This window comes from Macaca thibetana, chromosome 12, assembly GCF_024542745.1.
Source record: "Macaca thibetana thibetana isolate TM-01 chromosome 12, ASM2454274v1, whole genome shotgun sequence".
Classification (NCBI taxonomy): Eukaryota; Metazoa; Chordata; class Mammalia; order Primates; family Cercopithecidae; genus Macaca; species Macaca thibetana.
Window position 1 is genome coordinate 10877514 of NC_065589.1, and position 24389 is coordinate 10901902.

Genomic DNA, 24389 nt, shown 5'->3' on the forward strand with positions numbered 1-24389 from the left:
GGTCAGGAGTTTAAGACCAGCCTGCCCAATATGGCAAAACCCCATCTCTACTAAAAAATACAAAAAACTACCCGGGCATGGTGGCAGGTGCCTGTAATCTCAGCTACTCGAGAGGCTGAGGCAGAGGAATCGCTTGAACCCGGGAGGCAGAGATTGCAGTGAGCTGAGATCACACCACTGCACTCCAGCCTGGGCAACAGAGTGAGACTCCATCTCAAAGAAAAAAAAAAAAAGTCTCTTCTGAGACTTTGCCTTGCCTTGGCAAGTCCCATCCACCTATGAGCCTGTAAAATCAAAAGCAAACTAATTACTTCCTAGATACAGTGGGGGTACAGGTATTGAGTAAATACAGCCATTCCAAATGGGAGAAATTGGCCAAAACAAAAGGGTTACAGGGCCCATGCAAGTCTGAAATCCAGCGGGGCAGTCAAATTTTAAAGCTCCAAAATGAGCTCCTTTGACTCCAAGTCTCACAAACAGGTCATGGTGATGCAAGAGGACAGGTTCCCATGGTTTTGGGCAGCTCCGCCCCTGTGGCTTTGCAGGGAACAGCCTCCCTCCTGGCTGCTTTCACCAGCTGGCGTTGAGTGTCTGTGGCTTTTCCAGGCACATGGTGCAAGTTGTCGGTGGATCTACCATTCTGGGGTCTGGAGGAGAGTGGACCTCTTCTTGCAGCTCCACTAGGCAGTGCCCCAGTAGGTACTCTGTGTGGGGGCTCCGGCCCCACATTTCCCTTAATCACTGCCCTAGCAGAGGCTCTTTATGAGGGCCCTGCCCCTGCAGCAAACGTTTGTGTGGGCATCCAGGCGTTTCCATACATCTAAAATCTAGGCAGAGGTTCCCAAATCTCAATTCTTGACTTCTGTGCACCCGCACGCTCAACACCACATGGAAGCTGCCAAGGCTTGGGACTTCCACCCTTTGAAGCCACAGCCTGAACTGTACGTTGGCCCCTTTTATCCATGGCTGGAGCAGCTGGGACACAACACCAAGTGGCTGCACACAGCATGGGGAACCTGGGTCCAGCCCATGAAACCACATTTTCCTCCTGGGCCTCTGGGTCTTTGATGGGAGGGGCTGCAGGGACATTCTCTGATATGGCCTGGAGGCACTTTCCCTATGGTCTTGGGGATTAACATTAGGCTCCTTGCTACTTATGCAAATTTCTGCAGCTGGCTTGAATTTCTCCCCAGAAAATTGGTTTTTCTTTTCTATCATATAGACTGCAAATTTTCCAAACTTTTATGCTCTGCTTTCCTTATAAAACTGAATGCCTTTAACAGCACCCAAGTTATCTCTTGAATGCTTTGCTGCTTAGAAATTTCTTTCACTAGGCCGGGCACGGTGGCTCAAGCCTGTAATCCCAGCACTTTGGGAGGCCGAGACGGGCGGATCAAGAGGTCTGGAGATCAAGACCATCCTGGCTAACACGGTGAAACCCCGTCTCTACTAAAAAAATTTTAAAAATAAAAAAAACTAGCCGGGCGAGGTGGCGGACGCCTGTAGTCCCAGCTACTCAGGAGGCTGAGGCAGGAGAATGGCGTAAACCCGGGAGGTGGAGCTTGCAGTGAGCTGAGATCCGGCCACTGCACTCCAGCCTGGGCAGCAGAGCAAGACTCCATCTCAAAAAAAAAAAAAAAAAAATTCCTTTCACTAGATACCCGAAGCCTCTCTCAAGTTCAAAGTTCCAGAAATCTCTAGGCTAGGGCAGGGGCAAAATGCCACCAGTACCTTTGCTAAAACATAACGAGAGTCACCTTTGCTCCAGTTCCAACACATTCCTCATCTCCATCTGAATTTTATTGTCCATATTGCTATCAGCATTTTGGGCAAAGCCATTCAACAAGTCTCTAGGAAATTCCAAACTTTCCCACGTTTTCCTATCTTCTTCTGAGCCCTTCAAACTGTTCCAACCTCTGCCTGTTACCCAGTTTCAAAGTTGCTTCCACATTTTCAGGTATCTTTTCAGCAATGCCCCAATCTACTGGTACCAATTTACTGCATTAGTTTGTTTTCACGCTGCTGATAAAGACATACCCGAAACTGGGAACAACAAAAAAAAAGGTTTAATTGCACTTACAGTTCCACATGGTTGGGGAGGCCTCAGAATCATGGCGGGAGGTGAAAGCCTCTTCTTACATGACAGTGGCAAAAGAAAATGAGGAAGAAGCAGTAGTGGAAACCCCTGATAAGCCCATCAGATCTTGTGAGACTTATTCACTATCACAAGAATAGCATGGGAAAGACCAGCCCCCATGATTCAATTACCAACCCATAGGTCCCTCCCATAACACGTGGGAATTCTGGGAGATACAATTCAAGTTGAGATTTTGGTGGGGACACAGCCAAACCATATCATAGGTTGTCAGTAAACATATATTAAATGAATGAATGATAGTTTGAGATCAGATAATGGAGGGCCCTGGATTAGTCTGTGAGGATCCACTGAAAGTCTTTTTTTTTTTCTTACTTATTTCTATATTTTAAATTTCCTAGTGTATTTTTCAAAATACCCACTTGACATCAGAGAAAGTCTTTGACTAGGAAAGTAATATACCAAAGGTGAAGTAGAATTTAGCCTCTCCTCAGAAGAGACAGAGATACCACAAATTTTCTGCCCGGGGAAGGATAGCCAAGTGTTGGCATGGAGGCACAGAAGGAGCCCCAACTTAGAAGTCAGGCAGATGTGTGCATTCAGAAACCATTGTGGACTCAGTGTTCCCAAGAACCTCTCAGGGGAGGTGCCACTGACACCAGGAACTGAGGCTGTGAAGAATAAGGTCAAGAGTATTCAGGCTTCTTGGCACAGGTGAGAAGAGGTATTAGTGTGTTAGAGAAAGACATAAGAGGCTTTTGTGCCTAGGGCATAGTGATTGAGGGGCCTTGTAGACCATGGAAAGAACTCAATTTTTTTAAGTGCAGAGGAAAGCCAGGGATTGACATCTAACTTACAGTTTTAAGAAACCCCTTCCTTCTATGAAGAGAATGGAGAAGGAGGCAAGAATGGAAGCAAGGAAACCCAGTCAGAATGCTAGATGGGAGATGATAAAGAATTAATTGTCATTGATGATAATAATGATAATATAATTATAATATAATTATAATAATACTGATAATAATATAATTGTCACTGATAATAATAATAATAGCTAACACATGGCTTACTAATGCTGAGGACTGTTCTAAGCACATTTTATGAGCCAGGTCATTTAAATGTGCTTTCCGGTTAGCACTCTCTTTCATTCTTAGTATCATAGGCCGGGTATGGTGACTCACGCCTCTAATCCCAGCACTCTGGGAGGCTGAGTCAGGCGGATCACCTGAGGTCAGGAGTTCAAGACCAGTCTGGCCAACATGGTGAAACCCCGTCTCCACTAAAACAAAAATAGCCGGGTGAGGTGGTGCATGCCTGTAATCCTAGCTACTTGGGAGACTGAGACAGGAGAATCGCTTGAACCTGGGAGGTGGAGGTTGCAGTGAGCCGAGGTTGTACCACTGCACTCCCACCTGGGCAACAAAGAGCAAAACTCCATCTCAAAAAAAAAAAAGAAAAGTATCATAGTTTGGATGATAAATTACACGAAACTATGAACCAGCCAATTAACATTTTCAGAGGAGCTTAACACTTGGAATGCTTAGTCTTCCTCCTGTGCTCATCAATTTCAAACTGTCTTATGAAACTCACTAACCCAGACAGCTATACAATATTAAAGTAGGAAGAAAACTGTATGGGATCTTATCTCCAAATTTTCGGAGACTCTTCCTTTTTGTTGCCTTCTGTCCTGGCTCTGTCTCTTGGTTCTCAGTTGTATGTGGGCCTTTCTGTGTTTTTTTCAGTCTTTTTTTCTCCTTCACTCTGTCCCTGTGTCTCTCCGTCTGTGTGTGTCCCCCGTGTTTCTTTTCTCTTTCCGTTTTTTTTCTTCCCCATTCCCTCTCACTCTCTATTCTCTTAGCCTGATTTATCTTTTTTCCTCCTTCAACTGGCCAGTGAGGTATGGGCATGTAGTGTGGATCTGTTTATTATATTAAAAACGATGTTGACTATTTCCATTTAAAACTAATCAAGACTCTCAGAACCAGTGTACTCATTCCAAAATACTCCTACATGATTGTTACAAACTAGTTTAATAGGGGTGTCCAATCTTTTGGCTTCCCTGGGCCACATTGGAAGAAGAATTATCTTGGACCACACGTAAAATACACAAACAGGCCAAGCACTGTGGCTCACGCCTGTAATCCCAGCACTTTTGGGAGGCTGAGGCAGGTGGATTGCTTGAGGTCAGGAGTTCGAGACCAGCCTGGACAACATGGTGAAACCCCATCTCTACTAAAAATACAAAAAATTAGCCAGGCATGGGGGCAGGCACCTGTAATCCCAGCTACTCAGGATGCTGAGGCAGGAGAATTGCTTGAACCTGGAACGTGGAGGTTGCAGTAAGCCAAGATTACACTACTGCACTCCAGCCTGGGCAACAGAGTGAGACTCCGTCTCACAAATAAAATAAAATAAAATAAAATAAAGTAAAAATTAAAAAATAAAATACACTGACGATAGCTGATGAACTAAAAAAAAAAAAAAGTTTGAAGAAAGTTTACAAATTTGTGTTGGGCCACATGCAGCCCGGAGGCCATGGGCTGGACAAGCTTGGTTCAAATCCTTTTATTATCCTGTTTTCTGCTTTTGCATCTCTCAGGGAAATTTACCTAGTACCCCATTCATCTACTGATTTCTTCTGATCCCCAATCCTTCCCTTCCCATTCTACCACCCACCTCCTTCACTGCCTTCTACACCTCAAGTCTGCCCCCAGCTCCTGCACCGGACTGCATCTAAATCACACCAGGTCACAACTATTCTGTAAGACACAAGAGGATTTGTGTAACCCTGTGTTGAGCCAAGTGTCACCCATTCCTCTATAATATTTATGGAATATTTACTTCCTTTTTTACCTTTCCTAATGCTTAATACTTTGCAAACTATTGGTTTTGTTCTGAAGCTTATTTTTAAGATATTCTTTCTTTTACATACGAGAGTGCTTCTTTATGTTTGCCTTGTTCCAAATGAGAGGGTACCAGGGCCCGATCTCTAAGCAGGAGGCTTCCCATAGGAAAAGAGTGTTCCTTTATGCTCATCCTTCATATAAATCACCAGGGAGCTTTTAAATGAACAAAGACCTGGCTGACCCAGAGGGTAGAATTTATAAATAGTACTCCAGCCCCTCCTTTAAAGCCTGTCCACCTAATCCTCCTCTCAAGATTGGAAGTGACTTGACCTTTGAGTCTTAAAACTTGGGCTCTTTTTCTCTAAAAAATCTGGTTAGCAATAAGCGTTAAAACACATATGTTTTTAGCCAGATGATGACCAATCATCAAAGCTTGCCTTTCATTTCTAGCATTTTTAGTCAAATGTTTCCTTTTTTTTTTTTTTTTTTTTTTTTTTTTTTTTTTGGCTCCTCAGAAGTCAACTTGAAGTTTCCTCTTTTGAGGACCAGCTTTTCTTATTGTTATCATTGTAAGACACCTACCTTAATAACTTTTATTTCTCCTTACTAATTGACTATTATGGATTTCCATTTTATAAAGTTGTTCCCAAATTGCTGCATTTCTACCATAAACTAAGGGCTTCCTTTTCACCCCTAAAATTACAGAACTTAGAGGGACCCTCAATAGCCTCAATCCCAACATCCTTGGATGGAGCTGTCTTTGTATTTCTCTAATGCTGTATTGAGGATAAAATCTTACAAAATTTGTTAAGGATTAAAATGTTCAAGGATTATAAAATGAAGTATATGATATAGATACTGGTAGATAATTTTTCAGATTAGGGCACATGCAGGAAGTACATAGTTATTGAACTGGCCAAACATATAAATATATTTTACAGAATATATTTTTATGTGATTCCCAAAAAGGTAAGCAATTAGGGCTGGGCACGGTGGTTCACGCCTGTAATCCCAGCATTTTGGGAGGCTGAGGCGGGCAGATCACTTGAGGTTGGGAGTTCGAGACCAGCCTGACCAACATGGAGAAAGCCCGTCTCTACTAAAAGTACAAAATTAGCCGAGTGTGGTGGCACATGCCTGTAATCCCAGCTACTCGGGAGGCTGAGGTAGGAGAATCACTTGAACCCAGGAGGCAGAGGTTATGGTGAGGGGAAATCCCGCCACTGCACTCCAGTTTGGGCAACAAAAGCGAAACTCTGTGTCCAAAAAAAAAAAAAAAGATAAGCAATTAAGTCCTTAACCTGATTATTTACAGAGAAAAGACACTCATGTTGTGGAAATCAACCATGTATTTTTAGCTACTTCTCTCCCTTGAAATAAGGGGAGCTTAAATTTACTATTCACTAAATATCAGATAGAAGACTAATTTAAAATGTCTTTCTTTTTTATCATTTAATATATAGATTGAAGAGTAAGTCCTGGCCCCAGGCTTTGCTTTTCTGACCTCTGCCAGTCACTGTAGTGCTTCTTCTGGAAGTTCAGTCTGCTCTAGCCGCAGCTTTGTACAGGGACCCTCCGGGGCTTTTCTAGTTTTGCTAGAATGCCTCACCTGCCTGTGAGCCTGGAACCGTAGAAGTCATTTTAGTTTTGTTTAGTCTTATTGTTTAATTTAAGAAAGTCTGATGTCCATGTTGCCGTAGTGGGTACATAGGACACTGTCTGCTGTGAAAGAATGGAAAGCTTGTTCAGAGCAGGTCAAATGAGGACTATGTCTTCAGAAAACCTTGGGCTTAGCTGCCTGGGACAGTTTAGATCTTAGCTCAGAGGGGATTGATAGAGCAGTAGTATCTGTTGCTTTCCTTCTGCAGTTGGGAAACTTTCTCTTAATATATAGAGACGCTGGGAGGTGTGAGCATATTTATAGCAATTATAATCGTGAGACATGACCTAAGCAAGTATGTAAACTTGCTTTTGAATTTAGTTGTTTAAAAAAAAAAAAAAGTGGAGTATGAAAATATGAACCAGAGGAAGGCAGATCACATAGGTGGAGAGGAACAGCACTGTCTGGAAATGTATTGAGCATAGAAAGACAGTTTGTTAGGAATTGCACACCCTGAGAGGAGAGTAACACAACCAATGTGACCTGAAAGCGACAGTACATTCATGCAGGGGTGCCCACAAGCAGGTTGAGTGCACAGAAAGATCACAATGTGTGACTCCTCATCACATTGCAGGCACTCTGCTGAATAACACTTGGTTATATTTTGAGACTTTTCTTGTATAGCAACAAAACCTAGACAGAATCTCTCCAGAAGGTAAAATATAGTGTTATTACACACATGATGATTCCAGTCAACTATGTTGTTTAGGGTTCTCCCTAACATTGTTTGAATTGCAAGCTATTCAAACAATGGGAAAGGGTATCTGATCTGAGGCTTTTGGAACTGCCTGGAAGTTAAAGGACAGGGTCTGTAGCAAAGACCACACAGTAGGAAAGGGCAGGTTGGCATGCCCCTGCTGCCCCAACCCTGAAGAACTTCCAGCTCCCTTGCAAGTCCTATAGCTTCAGGACCCCAGAACTGGGCAGCAAGTGTCCAAAGCTAGGCCTTCTTGTGCTCACCCCTAATTATACCAGGACTGGGAGAAAAGGATCTGGCTTTTCTAGCTGTTGTAGTGCAGAGCGGTCACTGCCTTCCACAAGGAAGAGAGACTATGGAGTGCTTTGGGAAGAGAGTCTGATTACAAGATAGCAAAAGAAGAAAACCAAAAAAAAGACACATGTAAACTATATCTATATTATACATATATTTTTCTGAAGCTCAGTCTCTTTGCAAATATTAACAATCTTTTGCAGACTTACCCTCTGTGCTTGCATAATATTTTCTTTTCCTTTAATGGTTTGTCAATTGTATTTTAAAATAAAACAAAACAAAAAAACTTAGCACTCTCTTCTTAAATTTAGTCTTTATTTTTATTAAGTTGTATGTGTTCATAATTTAAAGAATCACAGTCAGCCGGGCGAGGTGGCTCACACCTGTAATCCCAGCACTTTGGGAGACCAAGGCAAGCAGATCACCTGAGGTCAGGAGTTTGAGACCAGCCTGAACAACATGGAGAAACCCTGTCTCTAGTTAAAAATACAAAAATTAGCCAGGCCGTGGTGGTACATGCCTGTAATCCCAGCTACTCAGGAGGCTGAGGCAGGAGAATCACTTGAACCCAGGAGGTGGAGATTGCGGTGAGCCAAGATCGTGCCATTGCACTCTAGTCTGAGCAACAAGAGCTAAACTCCATCTCCAAAAAAAAAAAAAAAAGTCTGCCTAGTTTCTAATGAAGAGCACCACACCCTGTCCCCCTACTTTCTGCTCCCCAGAGAAAACTATTTTCAATTCTTTTTAGCTTATTTATTTGGTATTCATCTTGATATTTCTAAAAAGCATATTGTGGCTATGTCTTAATGTTTCCATTTTAGCATTGTTTACCCACTTTCCACTGTGGAAAATGACAGTTTTGTTGTTTCTCAACATTTCATGCCTGACTATCCATACATACTCTTGTTCCCTCATCCTCCCAGGTAATTATACTGGGTATTGGATGTGCTTTCATTGTTATGACCATATCTGCACTACTTGCAATGAAGCCATGAGTTATACTATGACTACTTTTTTCTTCCAGTCCTACCTTAATTTTTCATGATGTCAGTACTTGAATTTTTGTCATTTGCTTAGGTTTTCTGTGCTTCTCATGAATTTGACCCCAAAATCTCCCTCTAATTATATAAATCTCCTTTCCATATAAACACACTAGGTATTCTATGAATTTCATCTTTTTAAGAGAAAATCTCTTTCTGAGCTTTGTGACCTGCTGTAGCCTGGACCCTGGACTAGTCACTCTCCAGACCTGCTAAAGAGCTATTTTCTTGGGATCTTCCTTCACTGTCACTCGGGACTCCCTTCATCTGTTTCTTGCTTGCTATATCCCATGTCATCTTGTCATCCCCTTTCTTGGTTTTTTCTGTCATTTTGATGAAGCCATATTTTCCTTAGTTTCTTAAGAAAGTAAATATTTTTGAGTTTGTTTCAGAAATTGTTTCCCTGAGAATTTTAAAGGCCCTGCTAAATTGTCTCCTATCCTACAGGATTCCTTTTGAATTTGATTTATTCTGATTTTTTTTTTCCCTATTCTGATTTGACCCTTTATATAATGACTTGTTGAACTTCTGGAAGCTTTTTGCTTTTCTTTATCTTTGATATTATGTAAATCCACTAATGATGTGACGGGCATTTGCTACATGCCTTTTTTTTTTTTTTTTTTTTTTTTTTTGAGACAGGGTTTCGTTCTTGTTGCCCAGGCTGGAGTGCAATGGTGCGATCTCCCGGGTTCAAGTGATTCTCCTGCCTCAGCCTCCTGAGTAGCTGGGACTACAGGCATGCACTGCCATGCCTGGCTAATTTTGTATTTTTAGTAGAGACGGGGTTTCTCCATGTTAGTCTGGCTGGTCTTGAACTCCCAGCTTCAGGTGATCTGCCCGCCTCAGCCTCCCAAAGTGCTGGGATTACAGGTGTGAGTCACTGTGCCCAGCCTAGACACTTTCAATCTATGAAATTTTCTTGAATTAATTTATTGATGCAATCCTCCCCTCAGTTTTCTCTGTTCTACCTTTCTAGAACTTCTGTTAGTTAGACATTGGAACTCTTGGACTATTCTTGGACTATAAGTTTTTGTACCTTTACTCTCCTTTTTTTTTGAGACAGGGTCTCCCTCTGTCACCCAGGCTGGAGTGCAATGGCATGATCTCGGCTCACTGCAGCATCAATTTTGTGGGCTCAGGCAATCCTCTCACCTCAGCCTCCAGGGTAGCTGGGACCACAGGCGTGAGCCACCATGACTGGTTAATTTTGTATTTTTGTAGAGATGAGGTTTCACCATGTTTCCCAGGCTAATCTCAAACTCCTGAGCTCAAGGAATCCACCTGCCTCAGCCTCCCAAAGTGCTGGAATTACAGGCGTTGAGCCACCACACTTGGCCTGCTCTCCTGTTCTCTATCCTTGCCTTTTTCATTCTGAAAGCTTTCTTCAATTTTTTCTTTGCATTGAGTTGTTTGGTTCTGCTATCAAAATATATGTGTTTCTAGAGTTCTTTTTTGTTCTCTGAATATTCTTTTTTAAATTGGTATTATTGACTCATTTAATGGATCAAACAATACAGAAACTAGAAAATATAAATACTTACGTTAGAAGGCATTTTCTGACAGAGAACATCAGTTGACCAGCTTCATAAGTTGTAACCTCAAACCAGAGAAATTCACCTAAAATATATAGAATTTGATTGTATTAATTTTTAGTGTCTGTAGAGGTTATGTCATATCTCTCTTTTTTTAATGCTCCTTTTTAAAACTTTATGTCTTTATCTGTAAGCCTCTTTATTCCTCTAAGTTACTTTTTTCTTTTAGTTTGTTTTGGTCTGTCTTTCATAATAAATGCTTTCTTGAATTTCTGGTGATACTTGGCTATCTTCTCATATTTAAAAACAGGGCACTCAGAGGCTGAGGCAGACAGATCACTTGAGGTCAGGAGTTCGAGACCAGCCTGGCCAACATGGTGAAACCCCATATCTATTAAAAATACAAAAATAAGCTGGGCATGATGACACGCTCCTGTAATTCCAGCTACTCAGGAGGCTGAGGCACAAGAATTGTTTGAACCCAGGAGGCAAAGGTTGTAGTGAGCCAAGATTGTGCCACTGCACTCCAGCCTGTGTGACAGAGTGAGACTCTGTCTCAAAAAAAAAAAAAAAAGAGGGGGGGCACTACAAAGCAATTTGAGAGTTCTGTGCTTGTGGGTGAAGTTTATGGGGCTGTGGCCTTCACTATAGAGTGATCTTCATGAGTTGTTTCCTTGGGGTACATCTGATATTTGTTTCTTTAGGTATTTTATCTTGGTTGGTTAGATCCTGTTGGTAAATTTTAAATTTTGCACTGTTCATTTTCTGTCCCTTTCTTGCAATTTCTAGGTGTGTGCAGTCTTAAGATTCTCATAGATAATAATGTCTTCTCAAGGTTTCTGCTGCTGCTTTTAGATGTCTTTTTGACTCTCCTACACATTCTTATCTGCTTCCATAGCAATGAGCAGTTTGACAGACTTTTTAAAAAGTAAACAAGAGTTGGTGGGAGTAAACATGAGACACCTAGAGTACAAAGTGGGAGTCACTTTCAGTGCCTTATTTTTCCTTAGTCATATTTGATCAGAAATTGGATGAACCTTCGGGATGCTGAAACAGGGAAGATACTCTGGCAAGGAACAGAAGACCTGTCTGTCCCTGGTGTGGAGCATGAAGGTACTTTCCAACCCTTTGTCTACACAGGGCTGTGACCAATGCCAGACTAGCCCCTGAGCATAAGAGAGCTAAGTTAACACATACTTAATAGGCGGGTGAGCCCCTGAAGACACAGCATGTTAATTCATGTGTTGTTGACATGTTGACAGTTTCAATTACAATTATTTTTTTTTTATTTGAGACACAGTCTTGCTCTGTCACCCAGGCTGGAGTGCAGTGGTGCGATCTCGGCTCACTGCAACCTCCACTTCCCAGGTTCCAGCAATTCTCATGTCTCAGCCTCCCGAGTAGCTGGGATTATAGTCGCGTGCCGCCACACCCATCTAATTTTTATATTTTGAGTAGAGGCAGGGTTTCACCATGTTGGCCACCCTGGTCTTGAACTCCTGACCTCAAGTGATCTGCCCGCCTCAGCCTCCCAAAGTGCTGGGATTACAGGTGTGAGCCACCACACCCAACCCAGTTGCTTTCTTAATGTTTCTTTCTCCCACTTCCCAAAACCCATTTTGTGCTGAAATTTTACCATTAGAACATACCCAAAGATAGAAACTGAGATCTCAACTTTTTTCTCCAAAAGAAAATTTGCATTTTTATCTCCCTAAAGTAAAGAAGAAGTAAGGGGTTAAAATCACCAGAACAGAGTAGAGAGAAGGTACCCGTGCAGCCCCCTTCCTGATGAGAGTAGCTAGATGAGGCCCTTAGATGCACAAAACCTGGTGTTCCTTGAAGATCTAATATCTTTCAGATATGAGTGACCAATTAGAGTCCTCTGCTTTCAGCCACACAAAGTGTAGTGCACTTACCAAAGCATTATCCAAAATGTAATAAAGTGTTCTCTAAATCAGCTATAAGAAGCTCCCAGAAATTTGAAGCATCATAGTCATGTGGTTTTCATTTAGAATGGCTTCAACATTTGTTTTTCTCTTACCAGCCCGTGTTCCCAAGAAAATCCTCAAGTGCAAGGCCGTGTCTCGAGAACTCAATTTTTCTTCAACAGAACAAATGGAAAAATTCCGCCTGGAACAAAAAATTTACTTCAAAGGGCAATGCCTAGAAGGTATTCTGCTGCCTGCATGCCTGAAATCAGGGCTTAGGGGGACCAGGACAAAAGGCAACAATACCCAGTGAACTAAAGCAGTGCTTTGATAACATTCCTTTTACAACTCAGTTTGTGGTAGGATTCCTACACTCTGCAAGACTGTGAATCCCCAGTGAAAACAAACCAAAACAAAGCTGGCCACTGCAAGGGGCTTTGAGGTCTCTGACACTGGGAGCATGGATGGTGGTACCTGGTTTAGGCACTGACATTGTATTGTGATATGGTCATGGAGGAAGCTGCTATGAGCAGGGCCTAGTACAGTGCTCTACATACAGTATCATACAGATTTGACTGGCCACTCTGCATTGAATTCTCACCATGCAGTATAAGAGGGCACATAAGCCCCTTCAAGCTAGTCCAAGAGAATTGAGCTATGTATCTATGTATAGTTCACATCTAGCCTACCTCTAAGAAAATGCTGCTTATGTTGTGTCCTGGTCACTGGTCCTAGTCCTTTAGACCTCAAAGCATGAGAAGCAAGCCTTTGGTGTAGTTCAGAGGACAACCTGAGGAGGCTTCCCTGTCTTTTTTATGCCTCTGGTCTGAGAGGTTGCTGATAGCTTCCTTCGGTGGTTCTCAGGGTAGGAAGAGGCTCACTCTAGAGGAGGGAGACAAAGAGCCCTTAAACTTTATACTGGGGCACCTGCTCACCCCGGCTTTTCCTTCTTCCTTCAGAATGGTTCTTCGAGTTTGGCTTTGTGATCCCTAACTCCACAAATACCTGGCAGTCCTTGATAGAGGCAGCACCCGAGTCCCAGATGATGCCAGCAAGCGTCTTAACGTGAGTGAGCAGGTCTCAGGAAATTATGAAGTGTGTCTAGAAACAGGCATTCCAGGCAGGTGGGACTCCTGGTGCCATTGAGTGGGCAGAGAGCTCAGTTGAGAAATAGAGTAAAAGAGTATCCGAGGGTGTCTAGGTTTCCAGGTTCCTGACCTTTTTCATATGAAAAAGACAGTATGATAGAGTGGAAAGAATAATTAAAAAAAAAAAAAAAGAAAAAAAAAAAAAACTTTAGATTAGACCAGATTTAAATTCCTGATTCACACTGACTACCTGTGTCATCTTGGGCACTAATATACTTTATCTCTCTGAGCCTTAGTCTTTCATCTCTAAACACAGAAATTAATTCTCTCTTACAGAGGTGTAATGAAGATAAAATGCGATGGCATGGAAGGAGACTGGCATTTAATATATACCGAATCTATGTTAATTTGCTCCTATTCCTGACTACCATACTTCCGGTATCTCTGTATTTTGTTTAGATCACCTTTAACAGAATCTGGCAAAGTCCTATTAATAATTCTGTTTTCGAGGATACTTGGTTACAATTTTTTGGTGAATAGCTTACCATATTAATAGCTTTGGTTCCTGTTCAAAGAACAGTTTGTTTGTGCTTTGTCCAAAAACACTGTCAATAACTTCCCACCTCCCATTGTCTGTGGGAAAGGTGTTAGTCTCTCAAGTGTTATAGTAATAGTACCTTCTAAAGAGTTAGTCCCAGCCGGGCGCGGTGGCTCAAGCCTGTAATCCCAGCACTTTGGGAGGCCAAGACGGGCGGATCACGAGGTCAGGAGATCGAGACCATCCTGGCTAACACGGTGAAACCCCGTCTCTACTAAAAAATACAAAAAACTAGCCGGACGAGGTGGCGGCGCCTGTAGTCCCAGCTACTCGGGAGGCTGAGCCAGGAGAATGGCGGGAACCCGGGAGGCGGAGCTTGCAGTGAGCCGAGATCCGGCCACTGCACTCCAGCCTGGGCGACAGAGCGAGACTCCGTCTCAAAAAAAAAAAAAAAGAGTTAGTCCCAAATTAGCTGGGCATGGTGGCACACACCTGTAATCCCAGCTACTCAAGAGGCTGAGATAGGAGAATTGCTTGAATCAGGGAGGTGGAGGTTGCAGTGAGCCAAGATCATGCCACTGCATTCCAGCCTGGGTAACAGAGCAAGACTCTGTTTCAAAAAAAAAAAAGAGTTAGTCCCACAGATAATTGTGTAATATTGGATCATCTCTTTCAACAGTTCCTTTATGAAAGCCATATTGAATTTGTTAAAAATTGAGGTTATTTACTTTTAGGTTTTTTGTTTGTTTTGGTTTTGGGTTTTATTTTATTTAAAAAAACAAAAACAAAAAACCAGGGTCTTGCCATGTTGCCCAGGCTGGACTCCAGCTCCTGGGCTCAAATGATCTTCCTGCCTCGGCCTCCTAAGTAGGTGAGACTACAGGCATGTGCCACTATGCCTGTCTCTACTTTTTAAGGTTTTTTTTTTTTTTTTTTTTCTTTGAGACAGAGTCTCTCTCTGTTGCCCAGGCTGGAGTGCAGTGGCACAATATTGGCTCACTGCAACGTCTCCCTCCTGGGTTCAAGTGATTCTCCTGCCTCAGCCTCCTAAGTCACTGGGATTACTGGCACCCACCACCATACCCGGCTAATTTTTTGTATTTTTTAGTAGAGACGGGGTTTTGCCTTGTTGACCAGGCTAGTCTTGAGCTCCTGACCTCAGGTGATCCACTCGTCTTGGCCTCCCAAAGCGCTGAGATTACAGGCATGAGCCACCGTGCCCAGCCCCTTTTTAAGTTTTTAATAGTTTTTTTGCCAGGCGCGGTGGCTCACGCCTGTAATCCCAGCACTTTGGGAGGCTGAGGCGGGCGGATCACAAGGTCAGGAGATCGAGACCACGGTGAAACCCCGTCTCTACTAAAAATACAAAAAATTAGCCGGGCGCGGTTGTGGGCGCCTGTAGTCCCAGCTACTCGGGAGGCTGAGGCAGGAGAATGGCGTGAACCCGGGAGGCGGAGCTTGCAGTGAGCCGAGATCGCACCACTGCACTCCAGCCTGGGCAACAGAGCGAGACTCCGTCTCAAAAAAAAAAAAAAAGTTTTTAATAATTTTTTTAAGAGCCAGGTGTGGTGACACTTGCCTATAATCCTAGCTACTTGGGAAGCTGATGGGGGAGGGTTGCTTGAGTCCAAGAGTTTGAGACTAGCTTGGGCAACATAGCAAGACCCCATCTAAATTTTGTAACAGGCTGGGCGTGATGGCTTACACCTGTAATCCCAGCACTTTGGGAGGCCGAGTCGAGTGGATCACAAGGTCAGGAAACTGAGACCATCCTGGCTAACACAGTAAAACCCCATTTCTACTAAAAATACAAAAAATAGGCCAAGCGCAGTGGCTCAAGCCTGTAATCCCAGCACTTTGGGAGGCTGAGACGGGCGGATCACGAGGTCAGGAGATCAAGACCATCCTGGCTAACACGGTGAAACCTCGTCTCCACTAAAAAAGATACAAAAAATTAGCCAGGTGTGGTGGTGGGCGCCTGTAGTCCCAGCTACTCAGGAGGCTGAGACAGGAGAATGATGTAAACCCGAGAGGCAGAGCTTGCAGTGAGCTGAGATCTTGCCACTGCACTCCAGCCTGGACGACAGAGTGAGACTCCGTGTCAAAAAAAAAAAAAAATTAGCCAGGCATGGTGGCATGCGCCTGTAGTCCCAGCTACTCGGGAGGCTGAGGCAGGAGAATCACTTGAATCCAAGTGCTGGAGGTTGCAGTGAACCGAGATTGTGCCTCTGCACTCCAGCCTGGGCGACAAGGCAAGACTCCATCTCAAAAATAAATAAATAAATACAAATTTGTAATGAATTTTTTAAAGTTTTAGTAGTTTTAAAAATAGATTTTTAATTATAATGGTAGCTATTTTTATATCCTATCAGCCAGTCAGATTTTGAGCACCTTATTTACCTGTTTTATAATTAATTACAAGCAGAAATTTATCTGCTGGTTATTAATTACCCTGGGAAAGTACAGAGTAGTTTAGGAAAGCAGGGTTTTTTTTTTAGATTTTATTAAACTTCATTTGACTACTTCTTCACCAGGCCTGATTTTTTGTTGCTGTCTTTATTTCTTTTTTTTTTTTTTTTTTTTTTGAGACAGAGTCTCGATCTGTCTCAAACCTACCATAAGATGAAAATATCATAAGTCAAAAATGCATTTAATATCCCCATAAATCCACTAGAAAGTTGAAAGATCATAAGTTGATTCATTGTAAGTAGGGGACCAACTATACTTAACTTTTTAGAACCCCTAAAAACAGTTGCCCTAAACTCAGCTCAAGTGTGATTTGGTAAGGTCATGGTCTCTCCCATTTTACAAATGGGAGCACTGAGATACCCACCAAGAAAAATAAAATTCTTCCCTCACAATACAGGTGCATCATTTAGTGTTCTTTAGTTGTAAGTCATAGAAACAGGCTCTGGCTAATACAAGAGTTGAAAGACTACGGGGGAGACCTGGGATGGTTTGAAAGATGCAGGTGGGCAGGAATTCCTGGATGGCTTCCTCAAGGAGAAGCTACAGGAAGGATCTTGCTCAAAGGAAAGAGTCTGATGGGCCTAAGTTACATCCTCTGTTCACCCTTTTGCCAGGTGAGTGAGGGGCCACTCACTTGGCACATGGACTGGAGGAAGGGTGGTTCCCAAATGAAGAGCAAGGTGCTGATACCCAAAGGCAGGAAAATAGGTGTGGGCCAGGCCAAAGCTCACCTTTCCACTATAGTGAGTACTGTAGGGAAGGATACTGCCCCTGAGGTCTGCAGGCTTCTATGTATAAACCAGCCAGAGGTGTCCATGAATGCGGTATCAGAAAGTCAGTCGGATCTATAAGCACCCTGTGTGCAGAGCACTCTACTAAAGGCTTTAGAGTGTACCAAGGAGTGGAGACATGCTCTCACTTCTGATTTGGGAGCTTGACAGGGATGAATCTAGCCACATAAATTAAATATCGTGTTAGACTTGTAGCCCTATATAGACAAGGATTTTAATGGCCCCAAGCTAATACTCTGGGTGGGTACATGTCCTTTGGCCCAGGAATCCAGATGGAAACCACTTTGTGGAAATGAAATCTTCTGCCTAACATGCTCACTCTTTTGCCCTCTGTTTCTCTTCTTACTTACAGTGGGAACGTTATCATAGAAACAAAGTTTTTTGACGACGATCTTCTTGTAAGCACATCCAGAGTGAGACTTTTCTATGTTTGAAAGAAGAATGTGTGCGCATGTCAAGAATTTGGGTTTTTTGGAGGGAGGAGGAAACTGTGTTTACTTTTTTCCTCCACACTTTTGATTTTTGACACTTCCACCCCTAATTCCCTCAACAGCAGAACCTACCTGCAGCCACCAGGGGACCAGCTCTGTGTAGGTAACCAGATGGCTCTTTTTCCCAAGCTGCCATCTTCCAGCTGACCAGACTAAACTCCCAACCCCAGACCAGGGCAGGGGACAGGTCTCAAATCCTTCCCTCCCCACACAGGGAACAAACACATACCACAAACCGATAACTCTACCTATCACCCTCCTTGTCTCCTCCTTGGGCCCTGCAGGCTACACATCTACCTTTGGCCCCTGGTTTTGGAAAAATTCCATGTTCCTGACCCATGTTTAGTTTTTTTCCTACCATTTCTATTTCATACATTCTCATACATTTAACTTGTAAAATAGACTGTGATATTATTACATAATGTAATTAAAAATATGAATTAAAATATTCCTACAGTCTTTAGCATGGCACTGCTTTTATCTCCTTTTTCTAGAAAGTGAACCTGGCTGCATAATGGAAAGAAACCAAATATAAGATCAAAACTGTATTTTACTCCAGGAATGGAACTGGTAGATCTTGTTCCCTAGTGCTGCAGTTACTGCTTTCCAAAGTTGTGCAACATACTTGAACCAAGCCCATGACCTTAACATTTGTCTTTTAGACACAATCTTTAATGGTTCTTTTCCACAACATACATGCACCCTTTGTTTGTTTATTATTGTTAATTGTTTCTATTTGCTTACAGTATTCATTTGTTCAAGAAGTTTCCAGAAAGGGCAGTTCTAAGTTGGTAGAGTAGGGACTCTTGTATTCCTAAATGAGACTAGAAGCTACAAAATGAAAAGATCTGCATGGACCTAACTGGAGAACGATGGGAAGGCATCTGGGCTGGGAGGAGGCTGGGAGGCCTTTAAGACTGCTGTCATTGGAAGCCAGCATGGGAGAGAAGGGATTACAACTGGCAGTGCTTTCAGGTCTGACATAAAAGAGAACACCAAAAAGTGTTCTTACCTCTGAGCTACTAGTAGCCTTCAGTGTCTTTTTTTGTTGTTTTGTTCTGCAATAGAGTCTCATTCTTGTTGCCCAGGCTGGAGTGCAATGGCGCAATCTCAGCTCACTGCAACCTCTGCCTCCTGGATTCAGGCAATTATCCTGCCTCAGCCTCCCGAGTAGCCTGCCACCACACCTAGCTAATTTTTTTGTAATTTTAGTAGAGACAGTGTTTCACCATGTTGGCCAGGCTGGTCTCAAACTTCTGACCTCAGGTGATCCGCCCGGCTCGGCCTCCCAAAGTGCTGGGATTACAGGCATGAGCCACCGCTCCTGGCCTGCCTTCACTGTCTTTTTTTTTTTCTTTTTTTTTTTTTTGAGACAGAGTCTTGCTTTATCAAAGCCCAGGCTGGAGTGCAGTGGCGCGATCTCGGCTCACTGCAAGCCACTGTCTTTTATAAAATACCAACAATTACATGTTTTCAAGTTACCAAAGCAGTAAGGTCTGAGGCCAGAGGACAGAACACAACAAAGGTATGGCTCTCTTTGGTGTGGCTCTTGCTCTCAGATTCCTCTTTTCCTTTTCTCTCTATTACCTGAATCTCTTTGCATCGGCGGGTGGGGAGGAGAAACGGTACATTTTTAGTGTACTAGCACCATCTTTCAATGACGACTCAATTCCTCATATTAGATCTGTTGTCTTCAAAAGCTATTTTTTATTTTATTTTATTTTATTTTATTTTATTTTATTTTTTTGAGACAGTCTCTCGCTCTGTCACCCAGGCTGGAGTACAGTAACATGATCTCGGCTCACTGCAACCTCCACCTCCCAGGTTCAAGCAATTCTCCTGTCTCAGCCTCCCAAGTATCTGAGATTACAGTCACGCACCACCATGCCAGTTAATTTTTTTTTTTTTTTTTTTTTTTTTTTGTATTTTTCGTAGAGACAGGGTTTCACCATATTGGTCAGGCTGGTCTCGAACTGCTGACCTCAGGTGATCCACCTGCCTCAGCCTCCCAAAATGCTGGGATTACAGGTGTGAGCCACCGTGCCCGGCCCAAAAGCTATTTTTAAATACCAAAGTTTGGATGGAAAAACAAGTTGGTGTAACCCCAGCACTTTAGGAGGCCAAGGTGGAAGGATCGCTTGAGCCCGGGGGTTCAAGACCAACCTGGAGCAACAATGGTAAAACCCAGTCTCTACAAAAAAAAAAAAAAAAAAAATAGATTATCCAGGCATGGAGGTGTGTGCCTGTAGTCCCAACTATTCGGGAGGATGAAGCAGGAGGATTGCTAGAGCCCAGGAGGCAGAGGTTGCAGTGGGTTGAGATCATGCTGCTGAACACTGGCGTGGGTGACAAAGCAAGACCCTGTCGGAAGGAAGGAAAAGAAGGAAGGAAGGAAGGAAGGAAGGAAGGAAGGAAGGAAGGAAGGAAGGAAGGAAGGAAGGAAGGAAGGAACGAACGAGGGAGGGAGGGAGGGAAGGAAGGAAGGAAGGAAGGAAGGACTAAACAAAATGTAAAGAAAAGAAAAAACAGCTGGGCATGGTGGCGGGTGCCTGTAGTCCCATCTACTCAGGAGGCTGAGGCAGGGAGAACTGCTTGAGCCGGGGAGATGGAGGTTGCAGTGAGCCGAGATCACGCCACTGCACTCCAGCCTGGGCAACAGAGCGAGAGTCCGTCTCAAAAACAAAAAAAAGAAAAGGAAAAAAATAAGCTGAAAATGAATTGCTTTATTGTTTATTTATCTATTTATTTATTATTTTGAGAGACAAAGTCTCTCTCTCTGTCACCCAGGCTGGAGTGCAGTGGCATGATACTAGCTCACAAGAGCCTCAAACTCCTGGACTCAAGAGATCCTCTAACCTTAGCTTCCTGAGTAGCTGGGACTACACATGTGCGCCACCATGCCCAGCTAATTTTTTTTTTTTTTTTTTTTTTTTTTTTTGAGGCGGAGTCTCGCTCTGTGGCCCAGGCTGGAGTGCAGTGGCGCGATCTCGGCTCACTGCAAGCTCCGCCTCCCGGGTTCCCGCCATTCTCCTGCCTCAGCCTCCCGAGTAGCTGGGACTACAGGCGCCGCCACCACGCCCGGCTAATTTTTTTGTATTTTTAGTGGAGATGGGGTTTCATTGTGTTAGCCAGGATGGTCTCGATCTCCTGACCTCGTGATCCGCCCGTCTCGGCCTCCCAAAGTGCTGGGATTACAGGCTTGAGCCACCGCGCCCGGCCAGCTAATTTTTTTTAACTCTTTTTTTTTTTTTTTCTGAGACAGAGTTTTGTTCTGTCACCCAGGCTGGAGTGCAGTGGCGTGATCTCAACTCACTGCAACCTCTGCCTCCCAGATTCAAGCAATTCTCCTGCCTCAGGCTCCTGAGTAGCTAGGATTATAGACACATGCCACCACAGCCAGCTAATTTTTGTATTTTTAGTAGAGACGGGATTTTACCATGTTGGTCAGGCTTGTCTCGAACTCCTGACCTCATGATCCACCCCCCCCCCCCCCCCCCCCCCCCCCCCCCCCGCTCAGCCTCCCAAAGTGCTGGGATTACAGGCATGAGCCACTGCACCCTGCCTTAAAAACTTTTTTATAGAGATGAGGGTCTCACTGTGTTGTCCAGGCTGGTCTCAAACTCCTGGTCTTGAGAAATTCCTGCCTCAGACCCCCAAAGCACTGGGATTACAGGTGTCAGCCACCGCACCCAGCCTGAATTACCTTCGTAAAATGCCATCTCTTTTTCTAAGAGTGAACCCATCTCCTTCTCTTTGCTAAACCGTATCTGCCCCCCATAATTCCATCAAGGAATGTTTTCATGGGACTGAACACACTGTAGTGGAGAAAGGACTTCTCAGAGAATGCTTCTCTACTCATTCGTCTGTCCAAAACAGTCAGACATGCTTCTTGCTAGCTGCTTTAAGAAAAATAGAAAATGTGCCGGGCGCGGTGGCTCAAGCCTGTAATCCCAGCACTTTGGGAGGCCGAGACGGGCGGATCACGAGGTCAGGAGATCGAGACCATCCTGGCTAACACGGTGAAACCCCATCTCTACTAAAAAATACAAAAAACTAGCCGGGCGAAGTGGCGGGCGCCTGTGGTCCCAGCTACTCCGGAGGCTGAGGCAGGAGAATGGCGTGAACCCGGGAGGCGGAGCTTGCAGTGAGCTGAGATCCGGCCACTGCACTCCAGCCTGGGCGACAGAGCCAGACTCAGTCTCAAAAAAAAAAAAAAAAAAAAAAAAAAAAAAAAAAAAATAGAAAATGTGTGCTTCAGGGACAGTACTGACTGGAGGCTCCAAGTAGTGTGGGTGGGATTTGAACTGGTGAGGAGGAAGGCTGAATGCTAGGAGGAGGAGGAGGGAATTGGTGCAGGCCTAAGTAAACACAAGCAAAAGGAGAGGACAGGGGAACTGTAGGGACTAGGACCCTTGTGAAGTCAAAGTCAGCTCTTGTATGGTAGGCCTTGATGCAGGCCCAGATGCCTGGAGAAGCAGCTTTTCCTGGATACACTGAAGGCCGCAGAATGTTCCTGGAAAGAGACTCATATAGACCAGGCCTGGCACAGTCTATGGTCACTGATTTTCAAACCAGCAATGGGCATCTCCCCGCCCCACCCAGCTCCCAGAGAGTCTGATCAGTAGGTGTGAGGCCCAGAAACCTGCACCTTAAAGCCGCCAGGTGATTCCGATGCAGGTGGTCTATGGACCATGCTTTGAGAAATACTGGTAGAAGCATTTAATATGTGTTAGAGACATAGATGTGTATATGAGGATGGCTGCAGGACAGACCGAGGTCTCCAAGCAGCTTGCTTAAGGAGCAGAGTCCCATCTCTGACCTGTACAAGCTGAGAGGGAGAGTTCAGCTGCTCAGGGCAATCAAGAGGGGCTTAAGAGTCTGTGTTGGGGAGGAGATGGGGGAAGAATCCCAGTCCACACAGCCTTGGAGAAGGAGACTTGCGAGAAAGAATACAGATTTCTAGTTAGAGAATTTTGGTTAAACTTTGCTGTGTAATATGCAATACACCCTCGCATCTGTACCGCCATTATGTTTCTTGCCAGTGTTTTGAGTATTGGGCTTTTGTGATGGGGAATGTGATGAAGTACTGAGTCTGACCCTAGTTAGGCATGAAAGTCTTCCAAAGGGGATATAGCCACATTCAGGCCACACTTATAGGCCTATTATACCCACTAATAAGATGCTGTGCTAGGCACAAGCCTACCTTTACTGAGTTTGTCTCTAGTAGGAGGATACAATAAATAATTATCAGAAATGCCATATGAGGCCTGGAGCGGTGGCTCATGCCTGCAATCCCAGCACTTTGGGAGGCTGAGGCGGGTGGATCACATGAGGTCAGGAGTTTAAGACCAGCCTGGCCAATATGGTGAAACCCCATCTCTACGGAAAAAAAAAAAAAAAAAAAAAAAAAAAAAAAAAAAAGCTGGGCGTGGTGGTGGACACCTATAATCCCAGCTGTTCAGGAGGCTGAGACAGGAGAATTGCTTGAACCTGGGAGGTGGAGGTTGCAGTGAGCCAAGATTGTGCCACTGTACTCCAGCCTAGGCGACAGAACTAGACTCCTTCTCAAAAAAAAAAAAAAAGCCATAAGAGAAATTCCAGATAGAAATTTAAAGGAAGAGGAGACTATGCTCAAGACAAAATCAGAAAAGCCTTTTCTCTTCTCCGGACCATCAACCCTCAGCCCACAAAACATGTTCAAATCACCTTAAAAAGTAAATTTCTAAAAATAAGACTTCTCTTCAATCCTGCATGGCCTTCAGCTTCTGCCCTAGTCCTTCTCTTTCTCTGCAGATCCAAACTTGGAATTGTCTTCACTCACGCTTCCCACTCCTCTCATCCACTCCTCAAACACTGCCATCTGGCTCTGGCCCCCACCCCTCTGTCGGGTGCCTTCGAGTCCTTGCTTTCTCTGCTGCATCTGATTCTTCTAATGTCTGCTGGGTTTCTCTTCTCCTTGCATTCTTGGAGCCCCTCTTCTGGGTGTTCTGCTCCTTCCTCATCTGTAGGCTCCTCATTTTCTTCCAGCTGCCTCGTCCCAAAAATATCTTAGATTTTCTTTTTTAGTTGTAGTGTATTGAGAACATTTTGCCGGGCGTGGTGGCTCACGCCTGTAATCCCAGCTCTCAGGGAGGCAGAGGCGGGAGGATAGCTTGAGCCCAGGAGTTCGAGACCTGCCTGGGTAATATAGCGAGACCCCGTTCTCCACAAAAAGGAAAAAAAAAAAAAAAAAGAGAACATGCTATGTGCCAATTCTTTAAGCATTATACATGTACTCCACACACATTTACTGAGCATTTTTTATACTCCAGACACTGTTCTAAGTGATGGAGATAACTTACTAGACAAGATGAGTGAGGGCCCTATTTTCCCATTAGATTTTTTTGTTTCTTTGTTTTGAGATGGAGTTTTGCTCTTGTTGTCCAGGCTGGAGTGCAGTGGCGTGGTCTCAGCTTGCTGCAACCTCCACCTCCCGGGTTCAAGCAATCCTCCTGCCTCAGCCTCCCAAGTAGCTGGGATTACAGGCACCCGCCACCACACCTGGCTAATTTTTGTATTTTTAGTAGGGACAGGGTTTCACCGTATTGGCCAGGCTGGTCTTGAACTCCTGACCTCCTGATCCATCCACCTCAGCTTCCCAAAGTGCTGGAATTACAGGCATAAGCCGCCGTGCCCAGCCAATCTTCCATTAGATTTTAATGAGAGGAGACAGAAGGCAAATAATTTCAGATAGTGATCAGTGTTCTGAGGAAAACAAGACAGTACAATGACAGCATCAGTCTGGAGTGACGGGGTGTAGAAACTGAAAGAAGTCAAAGCCAGGCATGGGTGGCTCACAACTGTAATCTCAACACTTTGGGAGGCCAAGGGGGAGGATCACTTGAGGCCAGAAGTTCGAAACCAGCCTGGGCAACATAGCA

General features: G+C 44.0%; 2 protein-coding genes across 3 annotated transcripts in view; both read left to right on the forward strand.

The window, feature by feature from the left end:
- PDE6D (phosphodiesterase 6D) overlaps positions 1-17940 on the forward strand; it is a 55191-nt gene extending 37251 nt beyond the window's left edge. The window contains exons 2-5 of one of the 2 annotated variants that reach the window (XM_050751196.1): positions 11189-11277; positions 12209-12334; positions 13052-13157; positions 17331-17940. In XM_050751196.1, the coding sequence (XP_050607153.1) occupies positions 11189-11277; positions 12209-12334; positions 13052-13157; positions 17331-17412 (403 nt within the window). In that variant the 3' untranslated portion in view covers positions 17413-17940. The remainder of the gene's footprint in view (positions 1-11188; positions 11278-12208; positions 12335-13051; positions 13158-17330) is intronic. The other variant, XM_050751197.1, reaches the window with a different exon arrangement.
- NCL (nucleolin) overlaps positions 1-24389 on the forward strand; it is a 405499-nt gene that overhangs the window by 105168 nt on the left and 275942 nt on the right. The gene's annotated exons all lie outside the window — the stretch shown is intronic.